This window comes from Chlorocebus sabaeus, chromosome 20 (genome assembly GCF_047675955.1).
Source record: "Chlorocebus sabaeus isolate Y175 chromosome 20, mChlSab1.0.hap1, whole genome shotgun sequence".
Classification (NCBI taxonomy): Eukaryota; Metazoa; Chordata; class Mammalia; order Primates; family Cercopithecidae; genus Chlorocebus; species Chlorocebus sabaeus.
This window is the reverse complement of record NC_132923.1, coordinates 12,421,063-12,445,420: the sequence shown is the minus strand read 5'-3', so window position 1 is coordinate 12,445,420 and position 24,358 is coordinate 12,421,063. Positions and strand designations below refer to the sequence as shown.

Here is a 24,358-nt window from a genome sequence, read left to right as displayed (position 1 = left end):
CTCCAGGGATGGGAGTAGGAGATGGGGAAGAGGGTGGTTTAAAAACAAAAACCTATCTTGTAACTGGATGGGGCAATTGATACCACCAGAAGTCTTCTCAATTTGCCCTTTCTGAGCTGTGGCTTTCCAGTGGGGGAAGAGAAGGAGTGATAGCCTGTATAGGGAAGATGATTCTAGGTTTCCCTAGATTCCCTTTTTTTCCTAAAGTTACATTAGTTGATAACTGTTCTTTGCTATGTGTTACTCCTCTGAACCTTCCCACTTTGCTAAACTCTTGTGTCTAGCAAATCTTCCCTGACCGATGAAGTCAGAGTATATAGATTTTCACCTTCTTGTAACCCAGTAGTTCTTCAACTGGGGGCAGTTTTGCCCCCCAGGGAACATTCAGCAAGTCTGGAGACATTTTTGTTGGTCATGACTTAGGGTGCTACTGGCATCCATGTGGGTAGAGGCTAGGGATCCTGCCAAATGTCCTGTAATGCACAGGACAGCCTCCACAAAAAAAAGAATTATCCGGCTGGGCGTGGTGGCTCTGCCTGTAATCCAGTCATTTTGGGAGGTCGAGGTGGCTGTGTCACTTGAGCCCAGGAGTTCGAGACCAGCATGGGCAACATGGTAAAACCCCGTCTCTTCAAAAAATGCAAAAATTTGGCTGGGCACAGTGGCTCAGGCTTGTAATCCCAACACTTGGGGAAGCTGAGGCGGGCGGATCACCTGAGTTCAAGACCAGCCTGGCCAACATGGTGAAACCCTGTCTCTACTAAAAAATACGAAAATTAGCTGGATGTGGTGGCGCACACCTGTAGTCTACTACAGCTACTTGGGAGGCTGAAGGGGGAGAATCACTTGAACCCAGGAGGCAGAGGTTGCAGTGAGCCCAGATTGCGCCACTGCACTCCCACCTGGGCGACAGAGTGAGACTCCATCTCAAAGAAAAAAAAAAAAGGGCCGGGCGCAGTGGCTCACACCTGTAATCCCAACACTTTGGGAGTCTGAGGCGGGTGGATCACGAGGTGAGGAGTCCAAGACCAGCCTGACCAACATGGTGAAACCCCGTCTCTACTAAAAATACAAAAATTAGCCAAGCATGGTAGCACGTGCCTATAATCCCAGCTACTCAGGAGGCTGAGGCAGGAGAATCTCTTGAACCCAGGAGGTGGAGGTTACAGTGAGCCAAGATCACACCACTGTACTACAGTCTGGGCGACAGAATGAGACTCTGTCTCAAAAAAAAAAAAAAAAAAAAATTAGTCGGGCATGGTGGCGGGTGCCTGTAGTCCCAGCTACTCAGGAGGCTGAGGTGGGAGGATCACCTGAGTCTGGGAGGTGGAGTCTGCAGTGAGCCATGGTTGTGCCATGCACTCCAGCCTGGGTTACAGAGTGAGACCCTGTCTCGAAAAGTAAAAGTTACAAAAATGAAAAAGAAGTATCTGGTCCAAAATACCAGTCATGCTGAAATTGAGAAACCCTGCTATATTTAGTGTGTCTCATTTTGTCTGTTTCATCCCATCTTCTCTCAAAACCAGGCTGAGATAGAAATTCAAAAGTAAACTGATGGGCTGGGCACGGTGGCTCACACCAACACTTTGGGAGGCCAAGGTGAGCGGATCACTGGAGGTCAGGAGTTCAAGACCAGCCTGGCCAACATGGCAAAACCCCATCTCTACCAAAAATACAAAAATTAGCCAGGCATCATGGCGCATGCCTATAGTCCCAGCTACTCAGGAGGCTGGTGCAGGAGAATCACTTGAACCCAGGAGGTAGAGGTTGCCGTGAGCCAAGATAGCACCACTGCCCTCCAGCCTGGGCAACAAAGTAAGACCCTGTCTCAAAAAAAAAAAGTAAGCTGGTAAGAGAGAAGTATTGTGCCCTATGCTGAGCCATAGGCTTTCTGGTCTCATTCCACCCAGCAGAAAGCTTATACCTGGAATGAAATGACATAAGTACCTGCCTCATCGGGTTAAGGATTAAATGATTGATTAATGCATGAAAAAATATGAGAATAATGCCTGGCACATTCAATAAATGCTTAAAAACAAAACAAAACCCAAGACCCTGTCACCTTGATTTTGGGCACTCTAGTTTTAGTATGTTTTATTTTATTTATTTATTTGAGACAGAGTTTCGCTCTTGTTGCCCAGGCTGGAGTACAAAAGGCACGATCTTGGCTCACTGCAACCTCCGTCTCCCGGGTTGAAGCAATTCTCCTGAGTAGCTGGGATTACAGGCGCATACCACCACCCCTGGCTAATTTTTGTATATTTAGTAGAGATGGGGTTTCATCATATTGGGCAGGAGGGTCTCAAACTCCTAACCTCAGATGATCCGCCCGCCTCGGCCTCTCAAAGTGCTGGGATTATAGGCGCCAGCCACCACGCCTGGCCTTGGACTAGATCTTACTTTTAACCTTTATTCTCAAAGCCTCTTCACCTGTTCTCATGATTTAGAAGTGTAAGCATCTGGCCGGGCGCGCTGGCTCACACCTGTAATCCCAACACTTTGGGAGGCCGAGGCGGGCAGATCACCTGAGGTCAGGAGTTGGAGACCAGCCTGACCAACATGGAGAAATCCCATCTCTACTAAAAATACAAAATTAGCTGGGTGTGGTGGCGCATTCCTGTAATCCCAGCTACTCGTGAGGCTGAGGCACTAGAACCTGGGAGGCAGAGGTTGCAGTGAGCCGAGATCGCACCATTGCGCTTCAGCCTGGGCAATGAGCAAAACTCTGTCTCAAAAAAGAAGTGTAAGCATTCTTTTCCCTATTATGAAAGTGGGAAGAAATAGTCAACCAGGGTTGATATGCCCAAGAGCATGCCTTGAATATATCAGCTACCCCAAATCCCCTTTTTTGACTATTTGAGTGCCCAAAGAAGATAAGAAATCAGAACTTTATTTACTGCTTTGTAAGTTAACATTCAAGGAGATAGGAGGAAAGAACACTTTTCTACAAACTGGATATATGTAGAATGCTATAAGCTTAGCTGAAACACTTATGCCATCTATGGAATGAGGACCTACCTTCTCTGTGAAGATCAATGAGAGGAAGTGTGTGAAGCCCTATATGAGTATAAGGTAAATGGAGAGGCCAGGCACAGTGGCTCACACCTGTTATCCCAGCACTTTGGGAGGCCGAGGCGGGTGGATCTCTTGAGCCCAGGAATTTGAGACCAGTCTGTGCAACATGGCAAAATCCCATCTCTACAAAAAATACAAAAAATTAGCCGGGCATGGTGGCGCTTTCCTGTAGTTCCAGCTACGCAGGAGGATCGATTGAGTGTAGCAGGAGGTTGAGGCTGCGGTGAGCTGTGATCACGCTACTGCATTCTAGCCTGGGCGACAGAGTGAGACCTGTCTCAAATATATATATAGATGTTAAAAAAAAAAAAAAAAAAAGGTAAGTGGAAATGGATAGAGATACTTTTGTTAGTTTCCCATTTTCCTTCTTCTCCAGGAGTCCCGACCTCTACATGTTGTGCTGGGAAATGAAGCCTGTGATTTGGACTCTGTGGTGTCTGCTCTCGCCCTGGCTTTTTACCTAGCAAAGGTGGGTAAAACAAAGTAGTACCTAGAATCTGAGTCCCTTAGAATGAAAAGATCTGGATTCAAGACCCAGCTCTGCCACTTACCAGCATTTAGCATTGGGTAAATTTAAATCCCTTAAGTTTGCTGAGTCTCATGCCACCATCTATAAAATCTAAAATGATATTTTGCAGTGTTGCTGTGAGAAAAAAAGTGAGTAAATGTATTTTGGGGGATTTGTAAACCATAAAGCGATATTCAAACAGTTTATTACTGAGTTCCTTATAGGTATCAGTGATCTAGTGTGTATTCCTCTGCCCAGGTTAGTTCTTGAGGACTATTCCCTCTCTGCAGCATTGCATCTAGAACTAGGTCTTTACCATGAGTTACCTTGTTGACCTTCATGTTATCGCTAAGGAGGGAGGGCAAAAGTCATCCTTTCATTTTTATAGACTGGGTACTTGTGGCTTTGAGAAAGGTGGTAACTTACCTAAGTCTATCTCTTTTGGTCCCAATAGTCTTGTTACTTTTTCCTGTCATTGTAAAACATTGTGATACCTTCTTTTCACTTTCCTATCTAGACAACTGAGGCCGAGGAAGTCTTTGTGCCAGTTTTAAATATAAAACGTTCTGAGCTACCTCTGCGAGGTGACATTGTCTTCTTTCTTCAGAAGGTTCATATTCCAGAGAGTATCTTGATTTTTCGGGATGAGATTGACCTCCATGCATTACACCAGGCTGGCCAACTCACCCTCATCCTTGTCGACCATCATATCTTACCCAAGTAAGCACAAGGAAATTAAATTGCTACCTATCATGTACCATGTTGGGCTCTGATGAGTGAGATATAAAGAGAGGAAGAAAGAGTTTTTGCTGGCTGGGCGCGATGGCTCACGCCTGTAATCCCAACACTTTGGGAGGCCGAGGTGGGTGTATCACCTGAGGTCAGGAGTTGGAGACCAGCCTGGCCAACATGGCAAAACCCCATCTCTACTAAAAATACAATTAGCTGGGCGTGGTGGTTGCAGTGAGCCAAGATTGTGCCACTGCACTCCAGCCTGGGTGATAGAGCGAGACTGCATCTCAAAAAAAAAGAGTTTTTGCTTTCAGGGATCTCACAGGCTAATCATAATTGATAGGTCATATTAGATATAGAAGAACAACACAAAATATTGTCAGTTCTGCAGTTATATGTTTGTCTATGGCATAAAGACATACCCTGTAATAAAAAGAAATAGAACATGTTGAGTTCAAACTAAAGGATAACTCAAAAATCATTTAAATCTGCCTTTGGTATCATTATTTAAGATTTTGTGTGCTGGGTGCGATGGCTCACGCCTGTAATCCCAGCACTTTGGGAGGCCAAGGCAACCAGATCCATTAAGCTCCAGGAGTTCAAGACCAGCCTGAGCAACATGGCAAAAGCATGTCTTTACAAAAAAATTTTAAAAATTAGGCGGTGCATGCCTATGGTCCCAGCTACTCGGGAGGCTACTCGGGAGGTTGAGGTGGGAGAATCACTTGAGCCCAGGAGGTCGAACCTGCAGTGAGCCAAGATCACACCACTCCACTCCAGCCTGGGAGACAGAGAGAGACCCTGTCTCAAAAAAAAAAAAAAAAAAAAAAAAAAAAAAAAAAAAAAAAAAGATTCTGAGACAGATTTATTGTAATAGAAACCTTTGAAACATGTTTGCAATTTTCTTTTTTTCTTTTTTTAACATTATTTGTTTTTGTAGTTACTAAAATTTTTTAGAGAACAGGGTTTTGCTATATTGCCCAGGCGGCTCTTAAATTCCTAGGCTCACTCTGTCTTCCTGCCTCTGCCTCCCTAAGTGTTGGATTATAGGTGTGAGCCACCACACCTGGCCTGCAACTCTATTTTTAATTTTAATTTTAATTAATTTATTTTTTTGAGATGGAGTCTCGCTCTGTTACCCAGGCTGAAGTGCAGTGATGTGATCTTGGCTCACTGTAACCTCTGCCTCCCGGGTTCAAGCTATTCTCCCTGCCTCAGCCTCCGAAGTAGCTGGGATTACAGGTGCGTGCCACCATGCCCAGCTAATTTTCGTATTTTTTACTAGAGATGGGGTTTTGCGCTGTTGGCCAGGCTGGCCTGGAACTCCTGACCTCAGATGATCCGCTCGCTTTGGCCTCCCAAAGTGGCGGGATTACAGGTGTGAGCCACAATGTCTGGCCTATTTTTAATTTTTAAAAAGTAGCCTGGTGTGTTGGCTCACGCCTGTAATCCCAGCACTTAGGGAGACCTGTCTGACCAATATAGCGAGACCCTGTTCTCTAAAAAAAAATAATAAATACAAAAATCCATAAACATAGTGTGACCTTGTCTCTATTAAAAATAAAAAAATTTGCCAGGTGCAATAGTGCATGCCTATAGTCCCAGCTACTTAGGAGGCTGAGGTGGTAGGATCACTTGAGCCCAGGAATCAAGGCTGCAGTAAGCTATGATCACATCACTGTACTCCAGCCTGAGTGACAGGGCAAGACTTTGTCTCCAAAAAAATTTTTTTTAAGTTATCAAAAGGGCCAGGTGTGGTGGCTCACACCTGTAAACCCAGCACTTTGGGAGGATGAAGTAGGAGGGGTGCTTGAGCCCAGGAGTTCAAGACCAACTTGGGCAAGATGGTGAGATCCTGTCTCTACAAAAAAATAAAAATAAAAATAAAAAGCACACAAAAAGTTAGCAAAAGTTTTTCTACATAAACTCATGATTTTAGAATAATGTATTATTAGAATAATGTAAAATTAATAAATATCTCAGGCCAGGCACGGTGGCTCACGCCTGTAATCGCAGCACTTTGGAAGGCTGAGGCGGGTGGATCACGAGGTCAGGAGATCAAGACCATCCTGGCTAACACAGTGAAACCCCGTCTCTACTAAAAAATACAAAAAATTAGCCAGGCGTGGTTGGTGGGCGCCCATAGTCCCAAATACTCCGGAGGCTAAGGCAGGAAAATGGTGTGAATACGGGAGGCGGAGCTTGCAGTGAGCCGAGATTGTGCCACTGCACTCCAGCCTGGGCGAGAGAGTGAGACGTGAGACTCCATCTTAAAAAAAAAATAGCTGGGCTTGGTGGCTCGTGCCTGTAGTCCCAGCTACTCGGGAGGCTGAGGCAGGAGAATCGCTTGAACCTGGGAGGTGGAGGTTGCAGTGAGCCAAGATCGCACCACTGCACTCCAGCCTGAGCGACAGAGCAATGTTCTGTCTCAAAAAAAAAAAAAAAAAAAAAAAAAGCCAGGCCGGGCGTGGTGGCTCACACCTGTAATCCCAGCACTTTGGGAGCCTGAGGTGGGCAGAATCACCTGAGGTCAGGAGTTCAAGACCAGCCTGACCAACATAGAGAAACCCTGTCTGTACTAAAAATTCAAAATTAGCCGGACGTGGTGGCGCCTGCCTATAGCCCCAGCTACTCAGGAGGCTGAGGCAGGAGAATTGCTTGAACCCGGAAGCCAGAGGTTGCAGTGAGCCAAGATCATGCCATTGCACTCCAGCCTGTGCAACAAGAACGAAACTCCATCTCAAAAAAAAATTTTTTTTTAATTCTATAAATAATAATGTCTATTTAACAAATGTACACATTTATAATAATTCCATCCCTAATTTACTACTGGAAAAAAAAGACCAAAAAAGCAACACGAGTATGTGACTTTCCTAAGTCTGTTTGGCTCCTGCTAATATTCTGTTCTTGAGCACATTGTGGTTATAGCAGGATACTGACAGAAGGCAGCCTGAGAGAGCATTATCCATCTATGGATTCATTCAGTAATAAACTTTCCTTTTTTTTCTTTTTTTTTTGAGATGGAGTTTTGCTGTTGCCTAGACAGGAGAGCAACGGTACGATCTCGGCTCGCTGCAACCTCCGCCTCCTGGGTTCAAGCAATTCTCCTGCCTCAGCCTCCAAGTAGCTGGGATTATAGGCATGTGCCACCATGCCCGGCTAATTTTGTATTTTTAGGAGAGAAGGGGGTTTCACCATGTTGGTCAGACTGGTCTTGAACTCCTGACCTCAGGTGATCCATCCACCCTAAGACTCCCAAAGTGCTGGGATTACAGGCGTGAGCCACTCTGCCACCACTTTTTTTTTTTTTTTTTTTAAGAGATGGTGTGTCTCTCGCTCTGTCTCATAGGCTGGAGTGCAGCGGCATCATCATAACCTTGAGCTCCTGGGTTCAAGGAATCCTCCTGCCTCAGCCTCCTGTGTAAAAGCATCATTCCTGGCTTTTTTTTTTTTTTGAACCTGAGTTTTGTTCTTGTTGCCCAGGCTGGAGTGCAGTGGCGCCATCTCAGCCACTGCAGTGAGCCTCCCAGATTCAAGTGATTCTCCTGCCTCAACCTCCCAAGTAGCTGGGATTACAAGCATGTGCCACCACGTCTAGCTAATTTTTTGTATTTTTAGTAGAGACAGGGTTTCACCGTGTTGGCAAGGCTGGTCTTGAACTCCTGGCCACAAGTGATCCGCCTGCCTCAGCCTTCCAAAGTGCTGGGATTACAGGCGTGAGCCACCATGCCCGGCCTGGCCAATTTTTTTTTTTTTTAAAGAGACGTAGTCTTGCTCTGTCGCCCAGGCTGGAGTGCAGTGGCACAATCTTGGCTCACTGCAAGTTCCACCTCCCGGGTTCACACCATTCTCCTGCCTCAGCCTCCTGAGTAGCTAGGACTACAGGCGCTCCCGCCACCATACCTGGCTAATTTTTGTATTTTTAGTAGAGATGGGGTTTCATGTTAGCCAGGATGGTCTCCATCTCCTGACCTTGTGATCCACCTGCATTAGCCTCCCAAAGTGCTGGGATTACAGGCGTGAGCCACCGCACCTGGCCTTTATTTTTTATTTATATACACACACACACACACACATATTTTATGGAAAAATTCACAAATGTGCAGGTCATCATTGCTCAAGGACCATGCTAATCTTCTCTGTATCATTCCAATTTTAGCACATGTGCTGCTGAAGTGAGCACTGATCTCAGTCTTGAAAGAGGACTAGGTGTTTGCTTGGTGAATTGGGAGGGAGGAGGGAAGGTGGTTAGGATAGGCATTCCAGGCAGAGGGAGTAATTAATAGAATTAAATGCAGGCAGGTGTGAAATAGCATGGTGAGCTAGGGGAAATGGAATTTGTTTTGCACAGCTGGAGCATAAAATTTGAGGGAGAAGTAGGACATGGAAGAAGATGAGACAGAGGGGCAGGCAGGAGGCAGATTATGGAGGCCTCATAGGCCCTTCTAAGGAGATTGGATTTTATTTTAGGCAGTGGGGAACTATTTTAAATTATATTCTGTGTCCTAAAAGAATCAGATTTTCTTTTTTCAAATGATCTTTCAGGCCACTTTGTGAAGGACAGCCCGGGAGGGCTCTTGGTTAGAAGCAGGTGATTGGTTAAGAGACTATTGGAATAGTCCAGACGAGAGATGTTGAGGGCCTAGAACGGGCAGTAACAGAGAGTTAGAAACTAGGGCATGGATAGGAATTAAGATAGAATTCACAGGACCTGGTGACCCACATGGAATCTAAGTATTGAGTGGGTTATAAAAATAGGAGAGATTTGCCAGGCACGGTGGCTCACGACTGTAATCCCAGCACTTTGGGAGGCTGAGGTGGGCGGATCACAAGGTCAGGAGTTCAAGACCAGCCTGGCCAATATGGTGAAACACCGTCTCTACTAAAAATACAAAAATTAGCCGGGCCTGGTGGTGGGCTCCTGTACTCCCGGCTACTTGGGAGGCCAAGGCAGGAGAATTGCTTGAACCTGGGAGGCGGAGGTTGCAGTGAGCTGAGATCTCACCACTGCACTCCAGCCTGGGTGACAGAGCAAGACTCTGTCTCAAAAAAAAAAAAAAAAAAAAGGAGAGATTTAGATGTCGGGTATCAAGGATGTCAAGGGTGAAGGGTTGGAAAGGCAAAGCTAAAGGACAGCAAATGTGGGGGTAAGATATTTGCAGCAGATGCTTCACAGAATTTGCTTATACACTATTTAAAGATGACGCCAATTATAACATTGAAGAAAAGAATTGCCGGGTGCGGTGGCTCATGCCTGTAATCCCAGCACTTTGGGAGGCCAAGGCGGGCAGATCACGAGGTCAGGAGTTTGAGACCAGCCTGACCAACACGATGAAACCCCATCTCTACTAAAAATACAAAAAAAAAAAAAAAAAAAAAAAAAAATTAGCCAGGCTTGGTGGCCTGCGCCTGTAATCCCAGTTACCCAGGAGGCTGAGGCAGGAGAATCACTTGAACCCGGGCAGCGGAGGTTGCAGGAGCCAAGATCGTGCCACTGCACTCCAGCCTGGGCAACAGAGTGAGACTCCATCTCAAAAAAAAAAAAAAAGAATTGAGAGGAGTGAGGCAGAGGTAAAAATGACCAAAGGTCAGTTTTAAATGGTTGCCTGGCAGATCACATGAGGTCAGGAGTTCGAGACCAGCCTTGCCAACATGATGAAACCCCGTCTCTACTCAAAATACAAAAAAATTAGCTGGGCGTGTTGGCAGGCGCCTGTAATCCCAGCTACTCAGGAGGCTGAGGCAAGAGAATCGCTTGAACCTGAGATGCAGAGGTTGCAGTGAGCCAAGAATGCACCATTGCACTCTAGCATGGGCGACAAGAGTGAAACTGTGTCAAAAAAAAAAAAAAAATAAGCTTGCCTAAGACATCTGCATTTTCCTTGATGGGTGGCATAGAGGTTGGCTAGAAGCAGCTGGAGTGTCCCTACCTACCTATCTTTCTTTCTCTTTTCCCATACCCTCCCCTCCACAGAAGTGACACAGCCCTAGAGGAGGCAGTAGCAGAGGTGCTAGACCATCGACCCATCGAGCAGAAACACTGCCCTCCCTGCCATGTTTCAGTTGAGCTGGTGGGGTCTTGCGCTACCCTGGTGACTGAGAGAATCCTGCAGGGGGCACCAGAGATCTTGGACAGGCAAACTGCAGCCCTTCTGCATGGTAAGGGTGGCTTTTGGATTGGGACCCGAGTAGTTCTATTCCTATCCCTGAGAAGGGAGGGTGGAAAAGTCTAGACACTTCCAGCCTAACCATATGCTCTCAGAGCCATTCAGCTCATACCAAAAGATAGGATTCTTTCGGCGGACAATTAAGTATCTGTTTAAAGGCCTGTGGGATACTGGTTGGAGAAAGTAGAAAGGAAGTACAGGGCAACAGACCAAGAAGCTTCCTGTTGGCATCATTTTATGATGGAAGGAGGACTAGCCAAAAAAGCAGGAAACAGATTACAATACCAGTTCCTCCAGGAAATAGAGGGGTGACCTTGAACAGGTCTCTTAACCTTTCTTGTTCTCGTTTTTCCACTTGTGAAAAAAAGAGAGAGAGTGAGTTGGACTAGACTGTCTTTTCAACTTAGAAGATTCTTTGCTGGGATTTAACCTACTAAAGAGGTGTATCTCTGTCTGACTAGGCTGTAAAGTCTCCAAGGATTGAGATGCTCAGGCTTTCTTTCTACCTTTTTTCCATTTCCCTTCCTATATCTTAGTTTGGATTTGGAAGGTCTGAGGACACAGTCCATCCCAGTTTCTCATTTTGCTTTTAGAGATTTTGCTATACAAATCTCCTTGTATTGTGTCCATTTGGTGTGAAGGTTATATATATTCTGGTGGTCATGTGTGGAGGGTCACAGGATTCAAGTTCCACCATCTCCCTTCTCCACAGGAACCATCATCCTGGACTGTGTCAACATGGACCTTAAAATTGGAAAGGCAACCCCAAAGGACAGCAAATATGTGGAGAAACTAGAAGCCCTTTTCCCAGACCTACCCAAGAGAAATGATATATTTGATTCCCTACAAAAGGCAAAGTTTGATATATCAGGTATGAAATGTTAGCTGACTTTTCTACTTCTCAGATGAGAAAACAGAAAGGCAAGCCTTGTTCATTATATTATTTTTATTTTTTTTTGAGATGGAGTCTCACTCTGTCGCCCAGGCTGGAGTATAGTGGTGCGATCTCGGCTCACTGCAAGCTCCACCTCCCAGGTTCATGCCATTCTCCTGCCTCAGCCTCCCAAGTAGCTGGGACTACAGGCGCCCGCCACCACGCCTGGCTAATTTTTTGTATTTTTAGTAGATATGTGGTTTCACTGTGTTAGCCAAGATGGTCTTGATCTCCTGACCTCATGATCCGCCCACCTCGGCCTCCCAAAGTGCTGGGATTACAGGCGTGAGCCACCGCATGCAGCCATTATTTTTATTTTTTTTGAGACAGAGTCTTGCTCTGTCACCCAGGCTGGAGTGCAGTGGCACAATCTCAGCTCACTGCAACTTCCACCTCCTGGGTTCAAGCGATTCTCCTGCCTCGGCCTCCCGAGTAGCTGGGATTACAGGCGCCCACCACCACACCCAGCTAATTTTTGTATTTTTAGTAGAGATCGGATTTCACCATGTTGACCAGGCTGGTCTCGGAACTCTTGAGCTCAGATGATCTGCCCGCCTGGGCCTCCCAAAGTGCTGGGATTACAGGCATGAGCCACCGTGCCTGGCCAATTATTTAAATTTTATGCCAGAGAGAAATGAAGTAGCATATTAGCCTAAGCATGAACTAATCAATCATTTGCTGGATTGTTCTATCCTGGCTCTTGGTTAGGATGAGGAGGAATGTATTAAGAGCCTCACAAGGGCTGGGCGCAGTGGCTCACGCCTGCAATTCCAGCACTTTGGGAGGCCGAGGTGGGCAGATCACCTGAGGTCAGGAGTTCAAGACCAGCCTGGCTAACATGGTGAAACGCTGTTTCTACTAAAAATACGAAAAATTAGCCAGGCATGATGGTGTGTGCCTGTAATCCTATATACTTGGGAGGCTGAGGCAGGAAAATCGCTTGAACCCAGGAAGCGAAGGTTGCAGTGAGCCGAGATCGCGCCATTGCACTCCAGCTTGGGCAACAAGAGCAAAACTCCGTCTCAAGAAAAACAAAAAGAGCCTCATAGGTTCTAGTCTATTCAGAGAATATAGGACATATATATAAAATATGCTGAGAGTATACTAAATTATCAGAGTGAAATCTGTAGAACTGGTTAGGGAGGCTAAAGAAATATTTTGTGAGTATACAAAAGACGAAGAGAACCAAAAAAAAACCGTATTCTTCTACTCATCTACCACCTGTTGACATGAAAAGGAAAAATGAAAGAAAGAACTCGCATATAAACAGTATAGGAAGAGGGAAAATACAAAGTAAAAGCCTGTGTGCTGGGTTTTATTCTTCTCTCCAAAGTTCCTTGCTGTAAAGGTACCTATTGTCACCAATTATTTAAGATGGCTTTTGATTATGTGATTACATTTTCTGTTTTTCTTTTTTTTTTTTTTGAGATGGAGTCCAGGTTCAAGTGATTCTCCTGCCTCACCCTCCTGAGTAGCTGGGATTACAGGCGCCCACCACCACACCCAGCTAATTCTTTATATTTTTAGTAGAGACAGAGTTTCACCATGTTGGCCAGGCTGGTCCCGAACTCCCGACCTCAGGTGATCTGCCCACCTCAGCCTCCCAAATTGCTGGGATTGCAGGCCTGAGCCACCGCACCCAGCTATGATTACATTTTCAATTGTCTCCCCCATTCATTGCCCCAAAGAGAGGCTATTTTTCCTTTCTTCACCCATCTGGCTGCCCTTGCCTTCTTGGTCTTGGGAACCTGACCTCCCCTGTTTGACCCCTAGTCTCACATCTGCTTTCTAGGACTGACCACTGAGCAGATGCTGAGAAAGGACCAGAAGACTATCTATAGACAAGGCATCAAGGTGGCCATTAGTGCAGTATATATGGATTTGGAGGTAAGAGTAAGTTGTGACTGTGGGTGGGGAGAGAAAGCCTTTAGCTATGCATGTGATGCATGTGGCCTTGCACCTCATTCCTGGCTCACCTCCAGAACGTATTTTGTGTCTATCTTCTTGTCTCCACCTCCACTGTGACCACCAGAGTCCAGCATCTCTCACTGCACCACTGTACTAGCCTCAGTACTGGTTTCCCTGCCTCCGCTTTGGCAGCCCTACAAACCATTCTCCCCAAAGCAGCCAGAGTGGTCTTTTTTAAAATTTTTTTTTTTTTTTTTTGAGAGTCATGCTTTGTTGCTCAGGCTGGAGTGCAGTGGTACCATCATGGCTCACTGCAGCCTCAACCTTCCAGGCTCAAGCAGTCCTCTCACCTTAGCCTCCCGAGTAGCTGGGTCCACAGGTGCACACCACCACACCTAGCTTGTGTGTGTGTGTGTGTGTGTGTGTGTGTGTGTGTGTGTGTATGTGTAGATAGGGTCTCACTATGTTGCCCAGGCTGGTCTCAAACTCCAGGCCTCAAGCAGTTCTCCCACCTTGGCCGCCGAAGTTCTGGGATTACAGGCGTGAGCCTGTACTTTTAATAAAATTACTTTTAATAAAATCTAAAGGACTTACCATGGTTTACAGGGCCATGCTTGATCTGGCCCTTGTCTTTTTCTCTGGCCTCATTTCATTCCAGCTCCACTCCTGCGCTACAGTACTACAGCCGCGCTGGTTTCTTTTCGGTTCCTCGGAACCATTAAGCTCATTCCCAGATGAGCTTTTCTCTTTGTAGAGATGTCTCGTCCTAACATTCAGATGTCTCAGCTCAGATGTCTGTTGTTTTGGGAGGTTTTTCCTGACCACCCTAACTGAAGTACTATCTCCTATGCTCAAAAAACCTCTAGCAGTTATGTTTGTTTGTTTGTTTTGAGCCTTACTCTGTTGCCCAGGCTGGAGTGGAGTGGCGCAATCTCAGCTCACTGCAGCCTCTGCCTCCCGGGTTCAAGTAATTCTCTTGCTTCAGCCTCTCTAGTAGCTGAGATTACTGGTGCGTGCCAGCATGCCCAGCTAATTTTTTGTTTTGTTTTCGTTTTTTGTTTTTTGAGAAGGAGTTTTGCTCTTGTCCCCCAGGCTGGAGTGCAATGGTGCTATCTCGGCTCACTGCAACTTCTGCCTCCCTGGTTCAAGTGATTCTCCTGCCTCAGCCTCCTGAGTAGCTAGGATTACAGGCACACATCCCCATGCCCAGTTAATTTTTGTATTTTTACTAGAGACAGGGTTTCACCATGTTGGCTAGGCTGGTCTCGAACTCCTGACCTCGAGTGATCCACCTGCCTCGGCCTCCCAAAGTGCTGGGATTATAGGTGTGAGCCACTGCGCCCGGCCATTTTTGTATTTTTAATAGAGACAGGGGTTTCACCATGTTGGCCAGGCTGGTCTTGAACTCCTGACCTCAAGTGATCTGCCCGCTTTGGCCTCTCAAAGTGCTGAGATTACAGGCCTGAGCCACCACACCCGGCCTGTTTGTTTTTCAAAGCACTTAACATACTAAAAGGATCTTGTTTCCTGGTTTGCCTGTTAATTGTCTATATTCCTCTGCTAGTTTATCAACTCCACCAGGACCCTGTTTCTTTTTTGTCTGTTGTAGCTCTAGGACCTTTAACAGTGTCTGACACATAGCGGATGCTCAGTAAACTTTGTTGAATATATCAATGAATATAACTTTAATAATAGTGTTCAATTAAATGCTGTATATGGAAACCAAAAATAATAATAATGGTGTCTGAATACCTGGTTCCATGTCATAGTGGTTTAAATCATTCATCTGGCTGGGCGTGGTGGTTCACGCCTGTAAATCCCAGCACTTGGAAGGCAGAGGCAGGTGGATCACTTGAAGTCAGAAATTCGAGACCAGCCTGGCCAACATGGGGAAACCCTGTCCCTGCTAAAAATACCAAAAAAAAAAAATTAATTGGATACAGTGGTGGGCACCTGTAGTCCCAGCTACTCAGGATGCCGAGGCACAAGAATCGCTTGAACCCAGGAGGCAGAGACTGCAGGGAGCCAAGGTCGCTCCGCTGCTCTCCAGCCTGGGTGACAGAGCGAGACTCCATCTCAAAAAAAAAAAAAAAAAAAAATAGGCCGGGTGTGGTGGCTCAAGCCTGTAATCCCAGCACTTTGGGAGGCCGAGACGGGCGGATCACGTGGTCAGGAGATTGAGACCATCCTGGCTAACACGGGGTTAAACACCGTCTCTACTAAAAAATATAAAAAACTAGCCGGGCGAGGTGGCGGGCGTCTGTAGTCCCAGCTACTCGGGAGGCTGAGGCAGGAGAATGGCGTAAACCCGGGAGGCAGAGCTTGCAGTGAGCTGAGATCTGGCCACTGCACTCCAGCCTGGGCGACAGAGCGAGACTCTGCCTCAAAAAAAAAAAATAAATAAAATAAATAAATAAATAAATAAATAAAATAATTCATCTGATCTGAATACATACTCTACAGAGCTTTCTACTAAGTACTGTGTAAAAATACTAAATAATTAAATAAAACACGATAGTATGGTCTCTTCTCTCATGGTTCGTAACCTAGTTCGAGAAACAAACAAAAACATAAAAGGCTTGCCAAGTACCTTAATCAAGTACAAACTGACATATTAGAAATGCCAAAGATTGGCCGGGTGCAGTGGCTCATGCCTGTAATCCCAGCACTTTGGGGGGCCGAGGCAGGTGGATCACCTGAGGTCAGGAGTTCGAGACTAGCCTGGTCAACATGGTGAAACCCCGTCTCTACTAAAAGTACAAAAATTAGCCAGGCATGGTAGTGGGCACCTGTAATCCCAGCTACTTGGAAGGCTAAGGCAGGAGAATCGCTTGGACCCAGGAGGTGGAGGTTGCGGTAAGTCGAGATCACACCACTGCACTCCAGCCTGGGCGACAGAATGAGATATCTCAAAAAAGAAACAAAGAAAAAAGAAAGAAAGAAATGCCAAGGCTTAAAAAAAAAAAAAAAAAAAAAAAAAAAACAAGAAATGACAAGGATAGAGAAAAGCAGTTTTCACATGTCTGCTCTTATTTGTATACCCCATTATTCTGTTTTAGAATAAAAATACCCACAAGGCGGGCTGGGTGCGGTGGCTCACACCTGTAATCCCAGCACTTTGGGAGGCCAAGGCAGGTGGATCCCCTGAGGTCGGGAGTTTGAGATCAGCCTGACCAACATGGAGAAACCCCGTCTCTACTAATAAAAAATTAGCCAGGCATGATGGCACATGCCTGTCATCCCAGCTACTCGAGAGGCTGAGGCAGGAGAATTGCTTGAACCCGGGAGGAGGAGGTTTCAGTGAGCCAAGATCGCGCCATTGCATTCCAGCCTGGGCAACAAGAGCAAAACTCCGTCTCAAAAAAAAAAAAAAAAAATTACCCACAAGGCAAAGACTTTGCTTGTTTGATTGCAAGAACAGGAGAGCCTTGAACACGCTAGGCACATTACATACCTTATCAGCATTTTTTTTGTTTTTGTTTGTTTGTTTGAGACAGAGTTTCGCTCTTGCTGCCCAGGCTGGAGTGCAATGGCGCGATCTGGAATCACTGCAACCTCCGCCTCTCGAATTCAAGCGATTCTCCTGCCTCAGCCTCCCAAATAGCTGGGATTACATGCATGCGCCACCACGCACGGCTAATTTTGTATTTTTAGCAGAGATGGGATTTCTCCATGTTGGTCAGACTGGTCTCAAACTCCTGACCTCAGGTGATCCGCCCCCCTTGACCTCCCAAAGTGCGGGGATTACGGGCATGAGTGACCGTGCCTAGCCCAAGGATGTTTTATTGATGATGATGAGAAAGTCCTTCATCCCTCTCCGTTTCTTCCCTTTCAGGCCTTTCTGGAGAGGTCTAACCTCCTTGCAGATCTCCATGCTTTCTGCCAGGCTCACAGCTATGATGTCCTGGTCGCCATGACTATCTTTTTCAACACTCACAATGAGCCAGTGCGGCAGTTGGCTATTTTCTGTCCCCATGTGGCACTCCGAACAACGGTGAGTCTGTGTCCCTTCTCCAACCTAAGACCCTTACGGAGTCTGCCTGTATGTACCTCTGTGCTCTACAGCTGTCCTATAAGGACCTCTCTTAGGTTCTTATATTAACATACTTACACGAGGTCCCTTGACCTGTTTCTGGACCTGTTTCCTCCCCTTTCTGCTTTTTCCCATTCTCTCTGTATATGAATATCCTTTTTTTTTTATTCTTTTTTTTTTTTTAGTGAACATCCTTAATCATAGCATTGTTGAGAAAAGGTGAATTCCAAAAAGAACTAAAGATTCAATTCATACTTTGAAAGAACTTGAAAGAAATATAGTTAGAAGGAAATGTTACAAATCTGTAGTTAAAATTCCCTTCTTGAGCTAGGGACTGTGGCACATGCCTGTAGTCCCAGCAACTCGGGAGGCTGATGCGGAAGGATTGCTTGAGCTGGAAAGTTTGAGTCCAGCCTGGGCAAAGATAGCAAGACCTCATCTCTATTGGGGAAAAAAAAAAAACCAAAACTCTATTCTTAGTTTAATCATTAATTCCTCACCCCTGGAATCACGCTGTTGCCTTGAAAATTAGAAATATGAGAGACCTTTTCTGCTACTTACTATGCAGGGATTAATTATTCTGTATCGTGCAAACTCTGTAAAGAAGTGATCTAGATCCAGATTTGTTTTCTTTCCTGATCTTCCTTTTGGCTATCTTTCCTACTTCCTCTCCTTTCTGTTCCTCTGCTGGTTACTGATTAGCCTAGGGAAGAATTTAAAAGTGGACTTAAGGCTGGGCTTGGTGGCTCATGCATATAATCCCAGCACTTTGGGAGGCTGAGGTGAGCAGATCATGAGATCAAAAGATTGAGACCATCCTGGCCAACATGGTGAAACCTCATCTCTTCTAAAAAATACAAAATTAGCTGGGAGTGGTGGTACGTGCCTATAGTCCCAGCTACTCAGGAGGCCGAGGCAGGAGAATCTCTTGAACCTGGGAGGCAGAGGTTGTAGTGAGCCGAGATCACGCCACTGCACTCCATCCTGCCAACAGAGAGAGACTCTGTCTCAAAAAAAAAAAATGGTGGGCTTAAGGCAATTCAGGGATTCTGAGGGTTGCCTAGGCTCTGTGAGGACTGCTAAAGACAGAATACAGCCAGATAATCCTTTGCTCTCATAGAAGGTATGTCTGCCCTTTCCCACCTCCCTTTGCCTTTGCCTTCTCCCCAGGAAGCAGATCTGATTTCATTCAGTGTAAGGTGGTTTGTCATTATGAAAAGAACTACAGTTTTGTTTGTTTGTTTTTTGAGTCGGAGTCTTACTCTGTTGCCCAGGCTTGAGTACAGTGGTGTGATCTTGGCTCACTGCAACTGCCACCTCCCAGGTTCAGGCAGTTCTCCCACCTCAGCCTGTAGCTGGGACTACAGGCGCCCGCTACCATGCCCAACTAATTTTTGTATTTTTAGTAGAGATGGGGTTTCACCATGTTAGCCAGGCTGGTCTTGAACTCCTGACCTCAAGTGATCCGCCCGCCTTGGCCTTCCAAAGTGCTGGAATTACAAGCGTGAGCCACTGCACCTGGCCAAGAACTGCAGTTTTTAAAGTCAGGTAGATGCGTTTTTCTGTTCTAGATTTGCCTCTTACTCTTTGAGCTAAGGCAAGTCTTACTCTTTGACTTCTGCATCGGGAAATGGCATAATAGTACCTACTGCTAATTCTACTATGATCATTAAACATAATATCATGTGTAAAGCACACTTCTGGAGCAGAGTAAGCACTTTGTAAATAGTGGCTCTTACTAATCCTTTCATGAAGAAAAGGGTGCTTTGGCCATTAGAAGTACCTCTTCCACATTCCTGAATCTTCTCCCCTCTATGCTGCTCATTCGAAGCTGTGTAGATTTCTTTTTTTTTTTTTTTTTGAAACAGAGTCTCGCTGTGTCTCCCAGACTGGAGTACAGTGGTGCGATCTCGGCTCACTGCAAGCTCCGCCTCCCGGGTTCACGCCATTCTTCTGCCTCAGCCTCCCGAGTAGCTGGGACTACAGGCGCCCGCCACCACGCCCTACTAATTTTTTGTAGTTTTAGTAGAGACGGGGTTTCACCGTGTTAGCCAGGATGGTCTCGATCTCCTGACCTCGTGATCCACCCGCCTACAGGCTTGAGCCACCGCGCCCAGCCAGCTGTGTGGATTTCTAATGACTCTACCATTGTCCAGGCTGCCCCTATGCTTAGAAACAGGAGTCCTTTTCTCTCTCTTTTTTTTTTTTTGAGATGTCTCGCTTTGTTGCCCAGGCTGGAGTGGTGCAATGGCACGATCTCAGCTTACTGCAACCTCTGCTTCCCTGGTTCAGGCAATCCTCCCAGCTTCCTAAGTAGCTGGGGCTCCAGGCACACCATCATGGCCAGCTAATTTTTTTTGTATTTTTTGTAGGGACAGAGTCTCGCTACATTGCTCAGGCTGGTCTCGAACTCCTGGACTCGAGTGATCCACCAGCCTCAGCTTCCCAAAGTTCTGGAACTGCAGGTGTGGGCCACTATGCCCAGCCAGGAGTCCTTTTCTCACAGTCTACTCTACTATCTCCTCTCTTTCTCCTGTGTTAGGGGTAGTATAATGTATTGATTTAGAACACTGGCTTTGGTGACAGCTCTGGGCTTAGTGTCAGTTTCGCTTCATGCAAATTATGACCTTAGGCAAGTTACCTGATCATCTAATTCTCAGTTTCCCTGCATGTAAGTGAGGGTAATAGTGATACCAATCTTATTTTGTTCAATTTATTCTTCCTCCATCCCTCTTCTGGCCTCTAGATAAATTCTAGTCCCATCCTAGTTCAAGTTCTTGAGCACATTTATACACTTGGAAACAACACTAGATTACAAGTTGGGGTTCCTGGATTCTGGTTTAACTGCTATCATCTACATGATTTTACTCATAATCATCTTACTTAGCTTTAGTTACTTTAATAATAAAATGAAATATACAATCTAAACTGTTTCCTCTGTTTTTAAAGTACCGTGTGTGGCTGGCTATGGTAGCTCATGCCTGTAATCCCAGCACTTTGGGAGGCTGAGCTGGGCAGATCACCTGAGCTGAGGAGTTCAAGACCAGCCTGGCCAATATGGTGAAACCACGTCTCTACTAAAAATACAAAAATTAGCTGGGCATGGTGGCAGGCACCTGTAATCCCAGCTACTCGGGAGGCAGAGGCAGGAGAATTGCTTGAACCTGGGAGGCGAAGGTTGCAGTGAGCTAAGATTGTGCCACTGTACTCCAGCCTGAGTGACAGAGCAAGAATCCATCTCAAAAAAAAAAAAATTAAAGCAAAATAAAATAAATAAAACACTGTGTATGAATCCCAGCGCTTTGGGAGGCTGAAGCAGAAAGATTGCTTGAGACCAGGATTTGGAGACCAGCCTAGGCAACATAACAAGACCCCATCCCTGTTCTATTTAAAATATATATATATATATATGAGATAAAATAAAATACTGTGGGTCGGGCGCGGTGGCTCACACCTGTAATCCTAGCACTTTGAGAGGCCTAGGTGAGAGCGGATCACCTGAGGTCAGAAGTTCGAGACCAGTCTGGGTAATATGGTGTAACCTCGTTTCCACTAAAAATACAAACATTAGCCAGGCTTGGTGACACATGCCTGTAATCCCAGCTACTCAGGAGGCTGAGGCAGGCGATTCACTTGAACCAGGGAGGCAGAGGTTGCAGTGAGCCGAGATCACGCCACTGCACTCCAGCCTGGGGGACAGAGCAAGACTCCATCTCAAAAAAAAAAAAAAAAAAATACTGTGTATATTAGTGTTCCTTCTGTTGCAAGCAATAAAACCGAACCCTGGATAACTTACTTTTTTTTTGTCTTGCTTTATTGCCCAGACTGGAGTGCAATGGTGAGATCTCGGCTCACTGTCGCCTCCACCTCCCAGGTTCAAATGATTCTCCTGTCTCAGCCTTGCAAGTAGCTGGGATTACAGGTGTGCACCATCATGTCTGGCTAATTTTTGTATTTTTAGTAGAGACAGGGTTTTACCATGTTGACAAGGCTGGTTTTGAATTCCTGACCTCAGGTGATCCGCCCACCTCAGCCTCCCAAAGTGCTGGGATTACAGGCGGGAGCCATTGTGCCTGGCCTCAAGGATAACTTACTTTTTTTTTTTTTGAGATGGAGTCTCGCCTGTTACCCGGGCTGGAGTGCAGTGGCCGGATCTCAGCTCACTGCAAGCTCCGCCTCCCGAGTAGCTGGGACTACAGGCGCCAGCCACCTCGCCCAGCTAGCTTTTTGTATTTTTTTAGTAGAGACGGGGTTTCACCGTGTTAGCCAGGATGGTCTCGAACTCCTGACCTCGTGATCCGCCCGTCTCCACCTCCCAAAGTGCTGGGATTACAGGCTTGAGCCACTGCACCCAGCTTTTTTTTTTTTTTGAGACAGAGTTTCACTCTTGTTGCCCAGGCTGGAGTGCAATGGCACCATCTTGGCTCACTGCAACCTCTGTCTCCCGGGTTCAAGCGATTCTCCTGCCTCAGCCTCCCAAGTAACTGGGATTACAGGCATGTGCCACCACACCTGGCTAATTTTGAATTTTTAGTAGAGATGGGGTTTCTCCATGATGGTCAGGCTGGTCTCAAACTCCTGACCTCAGGTGATCCGCCCGCTTCGGCCTCCCAAAGTGCTGGGATTACAGGCGTGAACCACCACACCCTGCCGACCTACTTTTTGAAAGCTTCCTCTTCTATAGAGGAAGCCTCTCACTTAGAAGCCTCAGCACTTTGCTACAGCAAGTTGTGTATCATTTCCCTGTTATTGTCTCCTCTTTAGATCTGTGGAGTCCTGGAATGCTCCCACTCTCCACCCCTGAAGCTGACCCCTGCCTCAAGCACCCACCCTAACCTCCATGCCTATCTTCAAGGCAACACCCAGGTCTCTCGGAAGAAACTTCTGCCCTTGCTCCAGGAAGCCCTGTCAGTGTATTTTGAGTCCATGAAGATCCCTTCAGGACAGCCTGAGACAGCGGATGTGTCCAGGGAGCAGGTGGACAAGGAATTGGACAGGGCAAGTAACTCCCTGATTTCTGGACTGAGTCAAGATGAGGAGGACCCTCCGCTGCCCCCCACGCCCATGAACAGCTTGGTGGATGAGTGCCCTCTAGATCAGGGGCTGCCTAAACTCTCCGCTGAGGCTGTCTTCGAGAAGTGCAGTCAGATCTCACTGTCACAGTCTACCACAGCCTCCCTGTCCAAGAAATGACTGTTGAGAGGGGAGGAGGTAGTGGGTGAGGCTACCTGACTCACTTCAAATGCATGTTTTGAGATGTTTGGAGATTCAGCAATTCTGTCTTCATTGCTCCAGGATCTGGTATACTGTTCTCATAAAACAGAGAGGAGAAAAAAAGTGAAAGCAGCTGCTTTTAAGAATGGCTTTCCACCTTTTCCCCCTAATCTCTACCAATCAAATTTTATTTAAATCTGCACCTCTGTCTATTTTATTTGCCAGGGGCGCGATGTGACACATCTGCAGTCCCAGCACAGTGGGACAAAGAGAATGTAGTCCCCAAAAGTGTCCTCAGCTTGGATCTTGAACAGAACCAATATCTGTCATGGAACTGAACTTTCATTGATGGTCTCCATGTATTCATTTATTCACTTATTCATTCAAGTATTTATTGAATACCTGCCTCAAGCTAGAGAGAAAAGAGAGTGCACTTTGGAAACTTATTCCAGTGTTCAGCCTACAGCAGATTGCTAGCTCAATGACTTTTCTTTTTGCCACCATTTAGGTGATGGCATTTGATTCAGAGATCGCTGAATTTCTATTCTGAGCTTATTGTGACTGTTTCAGATCTAGTTTGGGAGAAGATTAGAGGCCATTGTCTTCTGTCCTGATCAGGTGGCCTGGCTGTTTCTTTGAACCCTTCTGTCCCAGAGCCACCCAGAACCCTGATTCTTGAGAATCAGGAAAACACCTAGAAAGGCCTTAATGACCTCACAGGCACTCTTCCAAAAAGACAGCATAACTGGAATGAGAGGCCTGGGTCTGTCTCCTGCCTTAGCAGGCCTATCAATTTCTTGTCAGTCTCTTTTTCTCCTTGCTCATATTAAAAGGAAGCATGGAGTTCTAATGCTCCCATAGACTATGTATTTTGGCAAGACACTTCACTACTCCAGGTCTCACTTTCACCATCTGTAAAACAGGGTTTGGACTAGGTGTTCCCTGGTATTCTGTGATTTGCCTCTTGCTGCCATTCTTTCTCTCCTCTGCTTCTCTGTATTTTTCTTCTGTTATCCCTGGGGGTGCTCAGGTTCACTCGATTGTCTGTATTTCTGTGTGGTTGTAGCAAGGACTCAGCCTCATGTAGCATGAATAGGGGTGTGGTTCATGACGTGTTGACCCAGCAGAGAGCTCCCTCTCACTGACTTGTTCTGCATGTGTAGAGTCTCCCCATTTTTTTTAACCCAACCCTTTCCCCTTTTTCCTACCCCACAGCTCTGTTCCATGTAAGCTGCCAACAGTTTCACTGAACAGTGGGGTATGTGATGGTTTTGGCATGACATCTTCAGTATGAGGGGGACAGTCTGACTTCACTTTGAGGGTGTGATGTCTGTAGCTATGTGGAAGGTAAAAATAGTGGTGTGATTATGAACCAAAGGAATTTATGTTTTGTAACTTGGGTACTTTATTTTGCATTTTGTTATAGTATTAAAAATACTTTTTTCCTGTTTGGGGGTCTTACCGTCTTTTTTTATAAGTGTATTCAGGCCTTTCTCTGATAATTGTTTCAGTCTCCTCAAAATTCATCTCCCTTCTTCCTACTATACTTAATGTCTTCTTTCTGTTGACTCTTTTTGGGAATAAGGAGCAACAGGCTTTTGTCTCCCCTCATCCTCAGCCTCCCGTTCAACTTGTTTATTCTCCCAGAAACCTCCTTATAACATGCTTCCGTTTCCCCAGTTTTCCTTATGCTTGAAAAGTAGACCCAAGATAACATAATCTTAGAAACACACACAATGGTTTCTTTTTCTTTTTTTTTCTTTTTTTCTTTTTTTTTTTTTTTTTTT

The 24,358-nt window shown here is 45.9% G+C and overlaps 1 protein-coding gene and 1 non-coding gene across 5 annotated transcripts in view; one reads left to right on the top strand and one right to left on the bottom strand.

Moving 5' to 3' along the window:
• The window catches only part of PRUNE1 (prune exopolyphosphatase 1), a 30,031-nt gene extending 6,010 nt beyond the window's left edge, over positions 1-24,021 (top strand). The window contains exons 2-8 of one of the 4 annotated variants that reach the window (XM_008019310.3): positions 3,452-3,544; positions 4,101-4,303; positions 10,290-10,474; positions 11,195-11,353; positions 13,209-13,303; positions 17,160-17,318; positions 22,122-24,021. In XM_008019310.3, the coding sequence (XP_008017501.2) occupies positions 3,452-3,544; positions 4,101-4,303; positions 10,290-10,474; positions 11,195-11,353; positions 13,209-13,303; positions 17,160-17,318; positions 22,122-22,550 (1,323 nt within the window). In that variant the 3' untranslated portion in view covers positions 22,551-24,021. The remainder of the gene's footprint in view (positions 1-3,451; positions 3,545-4,100; positions 4,304-10,289; positions 10,475-11,194; positions 11,354-13,208; positions 13,304-17,159; positions 17,319-22,121) is intronic. The other 3 variants (XM_008019311.3, XM_037997980.2, XM_037997981.2) reach the window with 3 other exon arrangements.
• Positions 8,392-8,498, bottom strand: LOC119623771 (U6 spliceosomal RNA). Its single transcript, XR_005240720.2, has one exon. It is a non-coding gene; the product is annotated as a U6 spliceosomal RNA (small nuclear RNA).
• Positions 24,022-24,358: the final 337 nt, after the last annotated feature.